Here is a 17595-nt window from a genome sequence, read left to right on the forward strand (position 1 = left end):
CGGTCTCTTTGCTATTCCTTAAACATGCCATACACACTTCTGCCTCAGGTCCTTTGCACTTACTATTCCCTCTGCTTAGAAACCTCTTCTCCCAGGTATCATTACGGTTCTCTCCTTAGCTTCATGAGGTCTCTGCTCAAATGCCACCTTCTCAGAGTGTCCTGCCTTGCCCGCCATGACTCTGCTGTTCTTCTCCTGCTTTATTTTTCTTCATAGCACCTGTCTACCAGCTGTGACACTTTCTATTTATGTATTTCTGTCAGGAACATAAGTAGGTGTTCAGTAAGTGTTTGTTGAGTGAGCTAAAAGAATAATTAAAACTAATTCTCTATTGAGCCAGACTTGGTTTTAAAGTATTATTTTTAAGGGAGTGAGTTGCTTCATTCATTCATTCATTCATTCATTCATTCATTCATTCAGAGAGCACATGTGCGGGAGGAGCAGAGAAAGAGGGAGAGAGAGAATCCCAAGCAGGCTCCATGGTATCAGCGTGGAGCCTGACATGGGGCTCGATCCCACAAATCGTGAGATCATGACCTGAGGTGAAATCAGGAGTCAGACACTTAACTGACTGAGCCAGCCAGGCACCCGTGTTCTAAGGTCTTTACGTATATTAACTCAGTTTATCCTCACAGCATTTCCAGGGATATTGGTAGTGAAACTGAGACACACAGAGGTGGAGGACAAAGGAGAGGAGAGCTGAAAGGCGTGGATTTTCCCTGCCAGGCAGCCCATCTGAGGGTGTCTAAACAGAAGGGGACCCCAGAGGCCCTCCAGCTATCAGGGTCTCTCTGGATCAGAGGGGGTCCCTGGGGAGGGAGAGAGGCCCCCCCCGTCTGCCATGGGCCAGGCTGTCGGCTCTTCTGAAGCTGCGCTGAGGACAGGCCTGCCACCTGCGGTTCAGCGGGCTTTCCTCTGGGGTGTCTCGTGCCGCTCAGCAGAGTAGCGTGGGGCTGGGCCCGGGTTGCAGAGTCTGACCAGTGCTGTGCCCCGTCTTGTAGCAGAGCTCAGGTCCTTGGCTGTGGTGAGGAACAAAGGAGGACGCGTCTGGGCCGGGCTCCTCCCGTGGAATTGCACTTGCTGGTGCCTTTTCTCTCTTCTGTCCCCTCTGCCACCGGGCACTTTGTCCTGAGGACAGCCCTAGCCCCCTGATGCTGCTTCTCCCTGCCCCCAGTCCGCAGCCCATGGCAGCTGCAGACTTAAAACAGAAATCTGATCCTGTCAGAACTCCCAAGGGGCGGCTTGCCTTCACTCCACTCCTGGGCTCCCGGCTTTGTGTCCCTCGTCCCCTGAGTCTTCCTGCCAGGGGAAGGAAGCTGTAACTGTCAGCAGGGAGTGGTAGCGTGGCGCCAGAAGAGGTGTAGGGGCCTGGCTGCGAGTCTCTGCTTGGCCCCCTCCTGGCTGTGTGACCCCCACAAGTGACTCCACCGCTCTGTGCCTTGGTTTCCGCGTCAGAAATGCCCGCCCCCCCTCCGGTGTTCTTGATGAGTATGGAATGAGCTGGTGTCTGTGGAGCTTTTATTTTTTTCATCGTGTCTCTGGGGAAAGGGGGTCAGTTTCCCTGGGGGCTCTCCTTTGAGGAGTGGAAGCACGGCGGCCCCAGCTGTGGGTGGCAGCTCCCCTCTGCCCCAGACACCATGTTGCAAACCCTTAAGGAGTATCCTGGATGGAGGCCCTTGCTTTTTCTCTGGAATTCTGTGCCGCAACCTTGCAGTCTTGGCCCAGTTGGAACGGGATCGGGGGCTTGTCCGGTAGCAGGAGAGCCCCAGTTACCCCTGAAGAACCTCCTACATCTCTGGGGGTTCCTTGGCTCCCTGTGGGGCTGGACGGTGTGAGCCAGGGTGGATGGGACAGGCCTCCCCCGGCGTCTTTGACACCTTCCTTGGGGCCGGCACTTCTGTGTGCTGTGCCCTGTGCGCAGCAGCTCACCCGCGCCTCAGCGTGCCTGGTCTCCCGAGGAGGGAGGGGTGAGCTCGCCCTGGTGGCGGAGCGGCTGTTCGAGCCCCGGCTTGTGCTGCTCTGAGGCCCGTGCTCCTCGCCACCAGCTGTGCAGCCCAGAGAGGCTCCTTCCAGCTGCCTCTGGTGCTCCCTGCCGGGGATGTGTCATTTCTTTACCCGGCTTCTGTCGATGGACTGTGTTCTCCCCCCTTACGAACAGAGATGATGGCACACTCTGCATCTTTGTCTTTACCTTGCCTTTTGGTTTTGTTTTTTTAAAGAGAGATAGCGAGTGGGGGAGGGACGGGAACAGAGAGAGAGAGAGAAGGGAGAATATGAATCTTAAGCAGGCTCCACGCTCAGCGAGCAGCCCAACTTGGGGCTTGACCCCACGACCCTGGGACCATGACCTGAGCCAAAATCAAGAGTCGGTGGTTCAACCAACTGAGCCACCCAGGTGCCCCTTTAACTTGCTTTACTCATGTGACAGTCCTTCAAGATCTCTGTACGTGAGCTATATATATGTATTTTTTTCTTTTTAATATATTTAGTGTGTCTCTTAGGAGATTGGTGATTTGTTTTTTTCAATCCATGGTCTTACACCATAAGTCAACATTTAAAAACTTCTAAGAGGGGGCGCCTGGGTGGCGCAGTCGGTTAAGCGTCCGACTTCGGCCAGGTCACGATCTCGCGGTCCGGGAGTTCGAGCCCCGCGTCAGGCTCTGGGCTAATGGCTCAGAGCCTGGAGCCTGTTTCCGATTCTGTGTCTCCCTCTCTCTCTGCCCCTCCCCCGTTCATGCTCTGTCTCTCTCTGTCCCAAAAAATAAATAAACGTTGAAAAAAAAAAAAAAAAAACAAAACACTTCTAAGAGGACAGTCGTGATCTGATAAAGCAGATCGTGGGATGTGCCCCCCACCCACTGCCCCATTTCTTTGGAAAAGAGAAATATTAATGTGGGGATAGGGATTTACACTGTAATTTGTTCCAGAGAGGTCATGGGTTAAAACAAGTTGAGAAATGGCAGCCTGAGACATTGGCTCAGAGAGGGAAGAAGCCAGTGTTGCTCTGCGTGCGTGTGCATCGGGGCTCCATGTGCCCCGGGTCTGGGGTCACTTGAACTTCGGCTGCCTTGCTCACTCATTCCCCAGATACCACCTGAGTACCCACCCACGTCCAAACAGACGAGATCCCTGCCTTCATGGGACTGACGAACATGGGCTATGGGGCCCCCGGGCTCGGCCTCGGGAGGGCCAGTGTGCCAGCCCTTAATGTTTGTGCTGGCAACATTCACACCTCTGCCTTCTGAAGCATAATCTCCTGTGAGCAAGGCCATGTTGAGACTCCGAGCTTCCAGGTGTGAACTGGTACCTCTGGGCTTGGTGATGACTCGGTTCAGACCAGGTCGTGGATCAAGCGAGAACAGCCCTGCCCTTCGGCTCTCGAAGGTCACGGGCCCTCTGTGATTCCAGCTACCAGGCTCAGAGCACCGACTTGTGTTTTTCCTGAATTTTGTTTTTTAAATCTGTGCCTCTGTTTCCCTATCTGTAATGCACAAGGAAGGGTGAGTGGCCTGGGAGTGTTCGTAATCGGGGGACAGTGGAATCAGATTCTTCCTTGCCCCTGACTCCCAGCTCCCCTCCCTGGAGGCAGCCAGGGCCCTGCGTCGGCGTCCTTCCAGAGGTGTTCGTGCCGGTGTGCATACACGTGTCTGTGCGTCAATCCCTCTTTTCTACGTCTTCCACACTGTTCTTTTTTTTTTTAAGTTTATTTTTATTTTATTTTGAGAGAGGGAGAGGGAGGGAGGGAGGGAGGGAGAGAGAGAGAGAGAGAGAGAGATCAAGCGGGGAAGGGGCAGAGAGAGGGAGACAGAATCCCAAGTAGGCTCTGCGCTGTCAGCACAGAGCCCAACAAGGAGCTCGAACTCATGAACCGTGAGATCATGACCTGAGCCGAAGTCAAGAGTCAGACACCCAACGGACTGAGCCACCCAGGCGCCCCTCCGCACTGTTCTGCACCTTCTTTTTTCCGTTAAGGTATCTCCGGTCACCCCAAGCCCACACATGGATCTGCCTCCTCCTTCCTGGGAGCTACAGGGGGTCTCCTTGCATAGATGTTTCATGTGCGTTCTCTGCAGCTCCCAACGGCTGGCCAGCTGGCGAGCACAGTACTGCTGCCACCCTCCATTCGGTCCCAGGTGCCGTCACCCAGAGACCCACTGGGTCTTTATAGAATACCAAGCAAAAGCAGTGCCCACCTAAATTGAGATAGGCCACCGACTAAGATGCACCCGGATTCCAGCAGCGTCAGAACCTGGGGACATTGGTGCCACAGGACTGGTGGACTGTAGTCGCTGGGGGCTGTCAGTATGTGAGGAAGCAGAGACTGAGTGCAGCCCAGCAAGGTGGTTCCAACTTCTCAGGCCACTTGCACTCTGTGTGACACTGGCCAGCGGCCTCGGTGCCTCGGGTGTGCAGGAACAGTTTCACCTGCTGCCTGGGGCTGGGGGTGATTCTGGAAGATGTGTGGCCGACTGGCTGATCTCACTGAGGCTTATCTAAAACTTTTTTTTCTTTTTTTTTTTTAAATGTTTTTTTAATGTTTTATTTATTTTTGGGACAGAGACAGAGCATGAGCAGGGGAGGGGCAGAGAGAGAGCGAGACACAGAATCCGAAGAAGGCTCCAGGCTCTGAGCTGTCAGCATAGAGCCCGACGCGGGCCTCGAACTCACAAACCGTGAGATCATGACCTGAGCCAAAGTCAGACGCTTAACCAACTGAGCCACCCCAGGAGCCCCTAAAAATTTTTTCAGTTTATTGATTTATCTTGAGAGAGAGCAAGAGCGCACACAAGCAGGGGAGGGGCAGAGAGAAGGAGAGACAGAACCCCGAACAGGCTCCGCGCCATCAGCTCAGACAGAGCCCAATGCGGGGCTCAAACTCACAAACTATGAGATCATGACCCAAGCCCAGATCAAGAGTTGGACACTTAAGCGACTGCGCCACCCAGGCGTCCTGCATTGAGGCTTATTAAATTGCTGTAATTTGGGAGGTTGCCTGTTTGTGCATTTTGAATTTTCTCATTCTTTGTGAACATTATGTTTTTCTCCCTGTTCATGTGTCTGTTTTGTAGACATAAGCAAAATCCATAGGGGGTTCAACTTATATTGGGTCGAACCGCCTGAAATTGTGTGGTGGGTTCAGAAATGGGAGGGGTACGGAAATGTATCTTTCAGCCTCCTGGTTTCTTTTTTGTGGTCTCTGGTCATTTTTACTTTTTTTCCCTAGATATATTTTCCCTTTCTAGAGACAGAAAGTAGGTATCAAAAGAAGGTTATTTCTGAACAAATTCTAAATCATGAGTGACAGAAATAGTTACTCTCAAACCAAGCTCCCTTTTGCTGGGACCTGCGTCCCGGTCCGCAGCTTCTGTTCTGCGTCCCTGCCCCAGCAGGAACCTCTGTCCCTGCGCCCTCCTGGCAGACAACCCCCTCCAGGGATCTTGCCTTATGAGATCTTCAGCTTTCTTTGGCCGATGAATTCCTCCTCTTACTCCAGGTTTGCTTTTACAAAACATTGTGTTTGAGGTTGTTCTGGAGGAATCCCTAGGGGCTCTGTCTCTCTCTTATCCCAGGCTCAGGGTGGTGGTTCATTTTCAAGGCGGCTGTGAAGAAAGGTGGTCTCCTTCTTTGGTCATTTAATTGCTGCCTGACTTCAAGTGGTGCTCGGGCCAGGCCACTCCTGGGACATAGATGGTCTCTGTCCTTATTCCGTTCTTGCCCTCTCTTACCCTCTGCAGCCAGAAAATCTGTAAGATTGCAGTCCCGTTCCATCGGCTTCCCTTGGCTCAGACAGATCTCGTCAGAAATTTCCAGGGCTTTTGGCGCGCCTTGGGTGGCTCAGTCGATTGAGCATCCGACTTCAACTCCGGTCATGATCTCGCAGTTTGTGATTTCGAGCCCCGTGTCAGGCTCTGTGCTGACAGTTCGGAGCCTGGAGCCTGCTTCGGATTCTGTGTCTCCCTCTCTCTGCCCCTTCCCTGCTCGTGCTCTCTCTCTTGTTTCTCAGAAATGAATAAACGTTAAAAATAAAAAAAGAAAAAAAAGAAAGAAATTTCCAGGACGTTTCATTATTTGCTCCCACTGGACAGGTAGGGGCTCAGTCGTTCCTGCCCGGGCTCCCAGGATTCACAGCTCTTTGGATATGTCCCCACACAGGGAGGAGTGGATGCGGGCCATTCAGATGGTCGCCAACAGCCTTAAGCAGCGGGGCCCAGGTGAGGACCCCATGGACTATAAGTGTGGCTCCCCCAGTGACCCTTCTGCGGCCGAGGAGATGGAAGTGGCAGTTAGCAAGGCTCGGGCCAAGGTGGTAAGTGCTGGGGGGCCGGTGGCCAGGCTGTGAGTACCCCTCCCCGCACAACACTGGCCCTGCCTCCCCTGGTTTCCACACGGTGTGTGCAAAAGCGTAGCCGGGGATGTGTCCTGACTGCCCTGTGGGATGGGCATACATGGGTGCACTTGGGGTGAGGGGCAGCCACATCACGGGAGGTTGTGAAGACCTGTCTGCCCCCAATCCAAACCTCCCGGGGCCCCTTGCCTGGGAGAGCCAGGCTGAAGGCCACTTCAGAGCGAATAGTCACTGCCCAGAGCCTCCCTTCCTGCTCCCGCCAGAGCGTTTTGGCAACAGCGTCCTTCGATGTTTCCTTTCTCTTTGTTAAAATGTCTTCCCGTGGGCCACGTGCCAAGCACCGACTGCCCCACTCTCTCCCCCTCCTGGGCAGACCATGAATGACTTCGACTATCTCAAACTTCTGGGCAAGGGCACCTTTGGCAAAGTGATTCTGGTGCGGGAGAAAGCCAGCGGCCGCTACTACGCCATGAAGATCCTGCGGAAGGAAGTTATCATTGCCAAGGTGGGCGCTCCCAGGGCTACTTCTGGCTGGGCTCTGTGGTGGGGAGTGTGCACTGGCCAGCACGCTCGCCTGTGCCTTCGGGGAGCCTGAGGCCCACCCCACCCCGCCTTCTGGGCACCTGGAGGACTAAGGTGGGGAGTGTGACAGGGCTTCACCCCGCAGGCGTCATCAGGGCCTGCAGGCAGGTCTTTTGGGGCATGAAGGGCTTGTGGGGAGGCCCTGAGGGTCGGGCCTTGGCTCAGGGCCTCTCACTAGGAGGCTGGGCCAGAAGGGAATGCTCTTCTTTTTTTTTTTTTCCTTCTTTAAATAAGTTTTTAAGGGGCGCCTGGGTGGCGCAGTCGGTTAAGCGTCCGACTTCAGCCAGGTCACGATCTCGCGGTCCGTGAGTTCGAGCCCCGCGTCGGGCTCTGGGCTGATGGCTCAGAGCCTGGAGCCTGTTTCCGATTCTGTGTCTCCCTCTCTCTCTGCCCCTCCCCCGTTCATGCTCTGTCTCTCTCTGTCCCAAAAATAAATAAACGTTGAAAAAAAAAAAATAAGTTTTTAAAATGGAAAATTCCTGACATGCACAAAATTTTTAAAAGAAAAATAAATACTGTGGACTCCCATGTAGCCAGCATCCAGCTTCCACAATTGTCAACATTTGGCCCATCTTGTTTTATTAGCTCTGCCCTCCTTTTTGTCCTGGAGTATCTTAAAGGCATGTTCTAGATGTCATATGGTTTCACCCAGAGATACTTACGTATGTGTCTTTAACAGATGAAGATCATAAAGACTATAATGGAACAACGATCCCACCCCAGCAAAACGAACAGCCCCCTATGTGCCTGGTCCAAGGCAGGCTTCCACAGCCTCGGCACTGTTGGCATTTGGGGCCAGATCATTCTCTGCTGTGGGGCTGTCCTGTGTACTGTAGGATGAGTCGCCACACCCTGGCCTTCACCCCTAAGGCCAGTAGCACCCCCCCCCCCAGTTGTGACAATCAAAAATGTCTTTAGACATTATTATCAAGTGTTCCCTAGGGACAGACTCACCAACCCCTGCCCCGGGAAGAGCCAGTGTCTGGGAACCGCAGGCAGGTCAGGATTTTTAGCAGCTCGGGTGACTGCTGTGTGTTTAGAAACCAAACTTGAGCCCATGTTAGAGTGGCCCCAGGGGGCCTGTAAAGCCGCTGCTGGGCCCACCCCCAAGTGTCTGGGAGGGGCCTGAGAATCTGCATTTCCCCAAGTTCCTAGGCGACAGGCTGCCAGCCGCTATGGGGACCACACATTTGCCGCGGGTGGAATCCTGATTAGATCCACTTCCCTTTTTCAGCAAGAACATTTATACGCGGGGATTCCCACTGCCCGTGGCGTCACCTCAGGAGTCTTACAATGCCTGCTTGTCCCTCCTTAGGGGTGTTAATTTTAACATTGGCAGTCTGTCACCTCCTTCGTAAAGTCCCCAGCGGCTTCTCACCTCATAGCTTTGAGATTGAGCCACTGATTGATTGGCCTTGTCTGGGGCCATCGTTTGCTTGTGGCCGGAGGATGGTAACATTCCACTCCCGCCATGCCATTCGGTGTGTGTTTAGGACTAGAACTGCTTTTCACCAAAGCATTGCTCCCCGCTCCCTTAGGTTGGGCCGGGGGTCGGGGCGGGGGGGGGCAGGTGTGGTGTTGCCCCCCAGCCCCTCATGCAGCCTCTGTCTGCAGGATGAAGTTGCCCACACGGTCACCGAGAGCCGGGTCCTCCAGAACACCAGGCACCCATTCCTCACTGTGAGTGGTACTTCCCTCTCAGGCGGGGCCTGGCCTCTGCATGCGCCATGTGGGAAAAGAGCCCAACGCTGCCGCCATGAAGCACGGACTTCGTGTCAGCCAGGTGGCCAGGGCTGGGTGTTGTTGCGCTCCCCCAAATGACCCGAATCAAACCCCGGGGGTGGCACCTTCTTCACAGATGGTGGCTTTGTGGCTTCAGCCAACTGATGATCCCACATTACAAGATGGTTCCGGGAGAGCATGGCTACTCTATGAGTTAGAGGCATTTAGCCCAGCTGGTCGAAGTGGGAACGTTATTTTTTTGTTTCTGTTTTTAAATGTAATTCTAGAAGGACACGAATTCTGGTGCTGCTTGTCAGCTTAGTCTGAGGAGACGCCTTTTTGGGCTACAGCCTCCCATCAAGGCCAGCAGCCATCAGTTAAATGGATCACGTATAGGATGGCTTATGGGATGGGTCATTTCTTTAGCTCAGCTGTTGTCCAGTGTCCTAGTAAACCATGACACTGTTCATACTTTTACAAGTTACTTTGATGTAGAAGACAGAGAATAGACTTGTCATGAGCAGAGGGGTCACTCGGGGTTCTCTAAGGAACTTTCTGTTGGGCTTCTTAGAGCATAGTTTGAGAACTGCCGTTTACTGGCACATCATTTGTCCATCCTGTCTTTGGGGTTGGTTCCCAAGCCACTGCCTGCTTCCAGCCAGCAGACCTACAACCTGACTGTGGAGAAGAGGGGTAAAATGGCCCTGGTTGCTCAGAACTGGGTATCTCCCTGGCCGCACCTCTCAGAAGCTTAGCTGAAGGCTGAGGACGGCCTCCTTCAGCCCAGTAACCGTTTCCCTGCCCTCAGAGCCACAAGTTCGCTCACACACCCCAAAAGGGGAAGCTGATGTTTGAGCCCCGGCTGCCAGGGTGGGGAGTGTGCCTGCAGAGTCCGCAGAGAGCCTGCCTTCTTCCCACTCCCACCCTGGCCGCCTTCCTGCCCCCCACCCCCCTCCCCAGGCACTGAAGTATGCCTTCCAGACCCACGACCGCCTGTGCTTCGTGATGGAATACGCCAACGGTGGTGAGGTGAGCATAGCCCGCGTCAGCGTTCCCACATCTCTTTCCCAGGTATCGTGGGAGGCAGAGGGCAATTGTAGAGGGGGCGGAGGGGGCCTGGCTGGACGTCCCCTCATTCTCGAGGCAGGCGTCACCATCTCCATTTCGCAGGCAAGGAAACTAAAGCTCAGGTTAAGCGGCTTGGCCCAAGTTCACACGGCTAGTGAGTCAGTGGGCAGGGGGCACACGCAGGCCCAGAGAGGCCTGGAGAGGCTGTGGGAAGGGGGGCGGCCAAACGGCAAAGGGCGTCCTTAACGGCTGCCAAGAAAGTGTGTGCGGGGCAGGGCCTGCCAGCGCTCCGCCTTCCCCCGTGTTCTGACGGGAAGAGTCCGCCACTCGTGACTGGGCTGCTCAGGCCTGGGCTGCCACCTGCCCCTCAGCCCCCGCACCCTGCTTTCTGCGTGTGGCGTCACTCACCGGCTCCGCATTGTTGGCTTCATCTGTCCCACTGGTCCGCAGCTTATTGTCACTTGCTCGTGACTTGTGCTCCTGTGCTTTCTTGCTGTACCCCCCTCCCTCCCTCATCTGTCCCCTCATGCTGTCCCCGCTGAACTCTCCCCTTGGCATCTCCTGGCTGTCCTTCGTTCTTCGTGCCTCACTCCGTTTACTCACGTGAGTTTTTCCCTGCTCGCTGTCTCTCGCTTGGTTCTTCTTGCCGTCACTTGCAGGTTCATGGAGTAGGTGCCACCGTGTCACTGGGCTCGGGGTTGGGGGCCAGGGGGCAGGGTCCTGTTTCTTGCTCCTCTGGGCCGATGTCTGACTTCTTGCTCCTCCCTCCGCTGGCAGCTGTTTTTCCACCTGTCCCGGGAACGAGTCTTCACGGAGGAGCGAGCCCGCTTCTATGGTGCGGAGATCGTCTCTGCCCTTGAGTATTTGCATTCGCGGGACGTGGTGTACCGCGACATCAAGGTGAGTGTGCGGTTGCCTCCTGGCCTGTGGCACCTGTGGGGCTCGCACCGGGGAGGCTGGGCCTGTGCCCTCAGGCCCACACTTCCCCCCTCCAGGGAGGCTCTGACTTGTGGGTGTTCCCGAGTCCACTCCCCCTCTGGCCTAGGCCCCAGCTGGCTGTCCCACACTAAGGTCCCGCAGGCCTCTCTGAGCCTCTGGTGGACACACCCCTCTGGGCGGGGAATGGGGAGGGGTGGGGGGTGGAGGTAATATCAGTACAAGCACCGCAGGAGATAGATAGTTTGGCCGAATCCACCAAAGCCGAGTGGACACGTCCCTGTGAGCCAGCCGTTTCGCCCCAGGTTTATGCACGGTGGGAACCGAGCACGGATGCGCGCACACTGCCGGCAGCGCTGTTCGCGCTCGCCCCGAGCTGGAAGCCAGCCGGGTGTCCGCTGTCGGAGAACGGCTAGAACGCACTGCGGTGGCGCCCCGCGGCCAGGCTTTGCACATTAGTCACTGAGTGAACCGCAGCCCTGCAGCCGTGCCGAGCTCACGGGCTCACGTTGAGGGGAAGCCAGGACAGACTGTACAAACCTGTGTTATTTATTTATTTTTATTTTTTTATCATTTTTTCTACATTTATTTATTATTGAGAGACAGAGAGACACAGAGCATGAGCAGGGGTGGGGCAGAGAGAGGGGGAGACACAGAATCCGAAGCAGGCTCCAGGCTCCGAGCCGTCGACACAGAGCCCGACGCGGGGCTCGAACTCACGGACCGCGAGATCGTGACCTGAGCCGAAGTCGGACGCTTAACCGACTGAGCCACCCAGGAGCCCCCCAGATCTGTGTTGTTTAAACATACAGTGCGTACGTAGGTGGGGAAACTAAAGAAAAGCAAAGGAGTAAAGTTCTTCCTCAGCTGAGGGGATGGTTAATAACAGGCAAGGGGCCCCTAGAGGGTTCTAGGGGTCTTGGTAACATTCTCCCTTAGCCCGGTAGAGGTTACACAGAAGCCCACTAAATTGCCCATTTGTGTTAAGGTTGGCTAAAAGTCGAGGAAGAGGGTCGCCTGGCTGGCTCAGTCGGTAGAACATGTGACGCTTGATCTTGGGGTGGTGGGTTTAAGCCCCACATTGGGTGTGGAGCCTACTGAAAAGAAGTGGGGGAAGAAAGCTGGCATTGCTCAGAGAGTTGGGACGCTGCAGCCCACGCTGTGGGGAGCCGGTGGGCAGAGCCCGACTCCCATCTCTCTCTGCCTGGCTTTTTTCCAGCTGCCCTTGGGGGGGCTGGCCTCCCTCTGAGCCTCACGGGCTTGACTTTGTGCTAGGGGTGTGCGCGGTGCCCGGCCTGGAGCCCCTGGCACGACAGCTACCACCCCAGGCCACAGCTGTCCGCAGGAATGGCCAGGGCGTGTGGGGTTCAGGAGCGGTGGTGGGAAACCCTGGGAAGACGCGTCCCTGATACGTTGACTTTTCCTGCAGCTGGAAAACCTCATGCTGGACAAAGATGGCCACATCAAGATCACTGACTTCGGACTGTGCAAAGAGGGCATCAGTGACGGGGCCACCATGAAAACCTTCTGTGGGACACCCGAGTACCTGGCACCCGAGGTGCCTGAGGCTGGAGGTCCCGGGGGCGTGCGAGGCCAAGGGAGGAGAGGCCCTCGGACCCGTGTGGTTTCCCCAGCACAGACCCTGTGAGGGCCGTGCTGCGATTCCGTAGATGGCCCTCCGTGGCCACAGGCAGCGCCATGTCCCTCCGTGGGTCCCTCTCAGCCCCGCTGCCCGGCAGGCCTGTGCCCGGCCCCTCACCGCCCCTCCCCGCTCACCTGCTCAGGTGCTGGAGGACAACGACTACGGCCGCGCGGTGGACTGGTGGGGGCTGGGCGTGGTCATGTACGAGATGATGTGCGGCCGCCTGCCCTTCTACAACCAGGACCACGAGCGCCTCTTCGAGCTCATCCTCATGGAGGAGATCCGTTTCCCACGCACACTGAGCCCTGAGGCCAAGTCCCTGCTTGCTGGGCTGCTTAAGAAGGACCCCAAGCAGAGGTGAGGGCTGGAGTCTGTCCCGCCCGGCCCTGTGCTACCTGTTGCGCTGTCCCCTCGCTCGGAGGGGGCCAAGTCCACAGGCGCACGCCTGTGTGTCATCCCCACGGCGCCTCCACTAGTCCCCGCAGCTTGGGCCCTGGGGGGGACTCGCTTGGGGCCAGGCCGTCCTTCGCGCCCTGCCCGCACTGCCTCGTTCTTTGGGCGTGCTGAGGGTCACGGCAGCCCTGAGCCTGGCCGAGGGTGGCCGAGGCCACCCTCTCGGCTCCTGTTCTGGACTCGGAGTCCTGGGTCGGGATCCCCCGGGGCTGTGACCCAGGGCTGAGAGCCCCTTCCCTGAGCCATGGTTTCCTCCTGTGTGGAATGGTGGTCTGTGGCCAGAACAGAATCACTAGAGGTTGCTCAGGGCCTGCGCTGAAGGCCCGTCTCCCAGAAGCCGCTGGCCCGGGAGGCGGGTACTCATGGCCATCTCTGCCCAGGCTCGGCGGGGGGCCCAGCGATGCCAGGGAGGTCATGGAGCACAGGTTCTTCCTCAGCGTCAACTGGCAGGACGTGGTGCAGAAGAAGGTGAGCCCCACGCCCACCCGTTCCCGCAGTGCCCCTCGAGGGTGATCTTGGCCAAGGCCTCCCATCCCCTGGGTCCTGAGTCTGGGTTCCTTCCCTCCGCAGCTCCTGCCACCCTTCAAACCTCAGGTCACCTCTGAGGTTGACACAAGGTACTTTGACGATGAGTTCACCGCCCAGTCCATTACAATCACACCCCCGGACCGCTGTGAGTGTCTGAGGCCCTCCCCCCGTGGGCCCGGCTGGGTATGGAGGGGTGGGGTCTGCCCTTGACCCAGTTCCGGGGAGGAAGCTCGTAGGCCCCCTCCCCGTGTCTGGGCAGTTTGCCAGCGGTTGGCTTGAAGGGCTTTTGGCTGTTGGTCTGTGCACCTTTACGCCCGGTGAGGGTCGCCAGGAGCCATTGGCCATGGCACGTTCCAGAGCTCAGCGGGGAGGGGTCTGGGCAGGAGACACAGGAAGTTGTCACTGCTGGGATGGCACATTCATAATTGTCTTCCCAAATTGCCCACGTCTCTGGGGCTGGATTGGTTCGTTGATTCTCACCCACCCAGTGCTGGGCTGTGCTGGGGACAGCAGTGACTGAGACGGCCCTGGGCCTTGCCTTGAGGGAGCTTCAGGCCTGGTGGGGTGACAGCCCAGAGTGGTCAGGTCGAGGGTGTAGAAGCCCAGGGACTGGGGAAACCCAGAGGAAATGCCTGACCTGGCCTGCGAGTCAGCGGGGGGGCTTCCTGGGGGGGGGGGGGGGCCGGGCAGCTGAGCCAAGTTCCTGGCGGAAGGAATGACACTCGGGAATGAGAGTCCAGGATGGAGTGTTGCAGAAGCTGGGGTAGAGGGGGTATGGGGCCAGAGTAAGAGGATCTTGGGGGCCGTTGGAAGGAGTGGGAACTTGCCTCATGGGGAGCGTCGGAGAGGTTTTGTGCAGGAGGGGGACAGGGTTGCCTCCGGGCCCCCTGAAGCCCCTCTGGCTGTGCGTGGGGGCTGGTCGGCGGGGGCGGCAGCGGGGCGGGGGCCAGGGGTCTAGGCTAGACCAGAGTGTGGCGCCGGAGGGGAGGGTCTCACCGATGGCCCACCGGCTGGGGGTTCCCGCCACCTGCACCCCTTCCTGAGGCTGGGCCCCCGTGGCCCCCTTGCCCGCTCCCGGGGGTGTGGTCGGGGTGCCGGGCCATCTGCAGGCCCGTTCTCCCCGATCCACCTCCCACTGCCCCCCACAGATGACAGCCTGGGCTCCCTCGAACTGGACCAGCGGACCCACTTCCCCCAGTTCTCCTACTCAGCCAGCATCCGCGAGTGAGCAGAGCCGTCTGCTGCCACCACCGCCGCGGGACACGCACGGCTGCCATCACCGCCCGGGGGCTTTTCTCTTGTTTTTAAACTTTTTATTTTTGCCTTTTTTGTTTGCATCCCCATCTCTCACCTGCTCACCCCCATTTCCAGTTTTTTCTTCAGCCCTCTGCCAAACTCACCTCAGCGGTCCCAGCGGCCCTGCCTCCAGGATCCTGTCCTGTCCTCACCTCTGTGCTCAGACCAGGCTTTGGGAGACTCTCCGCTGGAGGGATTCCGGTTTTTAATCAACACGAGCCCCAGGGAGGGGCGAAGCGTGGGGCTGTGGGTCCTGCCTGAATTTCTGGCCAGACGCCTGCAGGCAGTCTGCCTCTGTCAGAGGTCGCCTTCTCGTGGGACACCTCAGGGGACACCTTGTGGGACATGATGCCCCGCGGACAGTGCCCCGGTGCTGCCTTCCGTGCCCTGCTGTTAGGCTCAGAGCGGCCTGGCTCGGGCAGCCCAGCCCCTCATCCCACAGGGGCAGAAAAGCAATAATGTCTAGGGACAGGCTGGGGCCTTTGGAAGGTGCGGGATTGGGGGTCCAGGGCTCCTTCGTGTGGTTGGGGGATGGGCACTGCCTCCTTGCTCCGCCTTCCCCAGCCTCCCAAGCTGCTCTCCTGACCCTGTGGATGAGGCAGGAGGAACATTTGGGGACTGGCCTCCCCGCCACCCAGTCCTGTGCCTTACCAGGGCTTCCTTCCAGCTGGCCTTAACTCCCGCTGCACCCCGGGCCCAGCCCCAGCTCTTTCCAAGGATGGGGGCTGGGATCACCCCCTTCTTTCCGCCTGGGGCGGAGGGGTGCCAGCCCCGGCTGTTACACATCTCGCACCAAGACAGTATTGGGCCCCGTGGACGGGGGTCGAAGAGGGGGTGGGGTGGGGGGGGTCTCTGGTACGTACTGGGGTGGGGACCTCTGAGAAGGGGAGGCTCCAGGGCCCCTTTCTACCCCCCCGCCTCTGGGCCCCACGTTCTGCAGCCTTAAGGTGAACATGTGTCAGTGCTATGGGCACGGGGGTACGTGCCTCAGACTATGTGTGTTTGTGGATGTTCCTCTGCATCCCGGACGCGGATGCACACGGGCGTGTGTGTGTGTGTGTGTGCGTGCGTACATGTGTGTTGGGTATGTGTGCGTGAGGGCAAGCGTGTCTCGGCCTTGAGTGTGTGGTGTGTGTGGGCTTGGGCCCTGTCCCCGGGCCTGAGCATTTCATCCCTTGAGGGAGGGGTGCTGGCCCAGCAGGAGGACCACACCTGGGATCCATTTGCTGCCCGCTCTCCCTCCCATCCCCCCCCACCACCCAACATCTCTCGGTGTGTGGAATTTAGTTGTGGTTTTGATCTCCCTGCCCCACCTCCTGTACTAGGTAGTTCTGAGAGAGACATCCTAGGGTGGGGTGAGGGTTGGTTTGGGTGGGTGGGGGGTCTTTTTCCTTTCTGTGTGCGTATGTCCTTTATCTGACAATTCTCTGTCCTCCCCACTGGCCTTCCCCCTTCCTCCCATTTGTACGGTACAAGCAATAAAGACACTCGTTTCAGACCGGGGCCCACCGCCCTGGGCCGTTACTTGCCTGCGGAGCCCGGCCCCACTGACCTGCCCCTAGGACCCGTCTGCCGTGCCGGGGCCTGGCCATCTGGAGCTGTGTCCCTTTGGGCGGCAGGGCGCGGGCGGGTGGCTGGGCCTTCGTGTGGGTGCCGCTGTGGGTGGGAGCTGCTGAGGACTTTGGGAAGCTGCCCGGGCCTGGGCTGTGACTCCGGCGGGCAGAGGCCATTCCCGGTCTTCAGAAGCTGCCTGGGCTAAAAGTGGGGGGGGAGGCATGGGGGGGGGGTTGGCTGGCTCTGAAAGGGGAGGGCGTGCGAGGCGCCCCTGAGCCCTGGGAGTGCAGGTGTGGGAGTGGATGCCCTTCACGTGACCCTGGAGTCCCAGGGCCGGGCATTGCATGCAGTCCCCTTCTCCCCATTTATGCCAAACCAGGGAGCCTCGAGGCCCCCCGATTCCAACACAGAATCCTTGGCGTATGCGTGGGAGTCGAGATGGATGCTTCTGGTTTGGTCACAGCCCTCCCCCAGCTCTGGGACCCTCTGAGAGCTTGTCCCCTTTACCTGTAGTTCCCGAGTTTGAACCGCCCTTCCCACACCTTGGGACCAGGGCTGCCCTGGCACAGATGAATTTGGTGTCCGATTTCGCCAGGCGTTAGGGCTGCTTCGCACGCGTGGAGTCCTTGAGATCTTGAGTGAGGGCAGCAGAGAAAAGTCAGGGCCAGTTTAGACTCGGGAAGGCGTGGCCGTTTCTTACTTCACGTGGACTTTATTATTTATTTAATTACAAAAGCATGTGCTGGTGGTCATGAGACCAGCAGCAGTAGAAGCTTCTAAAGGAGAGCCTTCTACTTTTCCCTCCAGTCAAGGCCCCGGAGGCAGCCGGTGCCAGTTCCTTCTCCCGTCATCTCCCCGCCCCACTCCGAGGAAATCCTGAGCCTACCTCAGTCCAATAGATCGCCTCGCAGTCCCTGGGCCCTGGTCCCCGGCTCCGGGCCCACAGGCTCGCGAACACTTCCCTCGGGCGAACATAGATTCCCCAGATGTAGTGGTGCTTCCTTCTGTAGAACTTTTTCCCAAAGGGAGTTTCAGGTGGAAGAGTTTTAATAATAAAATTTTACCAATTGGAAAATTTTAATTTTGAGTGGATTACTTTGTCTTTTGTCATGTATGTGTGTGAGAGTGAATAATGCAAGCAACACCGAAGTACGAGGAAGAAAAAGTGAAAATCCACGCAGATCCCAGGCCCTGCATGCCCTTCCTGGCGTTCTCGTTGGCACCATAAAAAGGCTCTTTCCCTTTGGTGTTGTGTTGTCCCAGTGAATAATGCCAAGTCCCCGGGCTACACCTGCCACGTTTTCCCAACGCTCCTGCCGACACATGTACGTTACTAGGGCGGGCTGGTCCCTGGTGAAATGAGAGTCTCCCTCTGCATTTTGGGGACCTTGCTTCATGAGGCTCCTCTCACGAGGCGGGTATGCCTCACCCGATCCAGACCCCCCTAGTTGACAATTTACTCGGTCTC

The 17595-nt window shown here is 57.5% G+C and overlaps 1 protein-coding gene across 5 annotated transcripts in view; it reads left to right on the top strand.

The window, feature by feature from the left end:
* Nucleotides 1-17208, top strand: part of AKT2 (AKT serine/threonine kinase 2) — a 52411-nt gene extending 35203 nt beyond the window's left edge. For all 5 annotated transcript variants that reach the window (XM_040445849.1, XM_040445853.1, XM_040445850.1 and 2 more), the window contains 10 exons: nt 6154-6307; nt 6720-6851; nt 8543-8608; nt 9611-9679; nt 10496-10618; nt 12084-12212; nt 12439-12653; nt 13130-13217; nt 13320-13422; nt 14426-17208. In XM_040445849.1, coding sequence (XP_040301783.1) covers nt 6154-6307; nt 6720-6851; nt 8543-8608; nt 9611-9679; nt 10496-10618; nt 12084-12212; nt 12439-12653; nt 13130-13217; nt 13320-13422; nt 14426-14505 — 1159 coding nt within the window. In that variant the 3' untranslated portion in view covers nt 14506-17208. The remainder of the gene's footprint in view (nt 1-6153; nt 6308-6719; nt 6852-8542; nt 8609-9610; nt 9680-10495; nt 10619-12083; nt 12213-12438; nt 12654-13129; nt 13218-13319; nt 13423-14425) is intronic.
* Nucleotides 17209-17595: the final 387 nt, after the last annotated feature.

Source organism: Herpailurus yagouaroundi, unplaced genomic scaffold (assembly GCF_014898765.1).
Source record: "Herpailurus yagouaroundi ecotype Mexico unplaced genomic scaffold, PumYag 194, whole genome shotgun sequence".
Classification (NCBI taxonomy): Eukaryota; Metazoa; Chordata; class Mammalia; order Carnivora; family Felidae; genus Herpailurus; species Herpailurus yagouaroundi.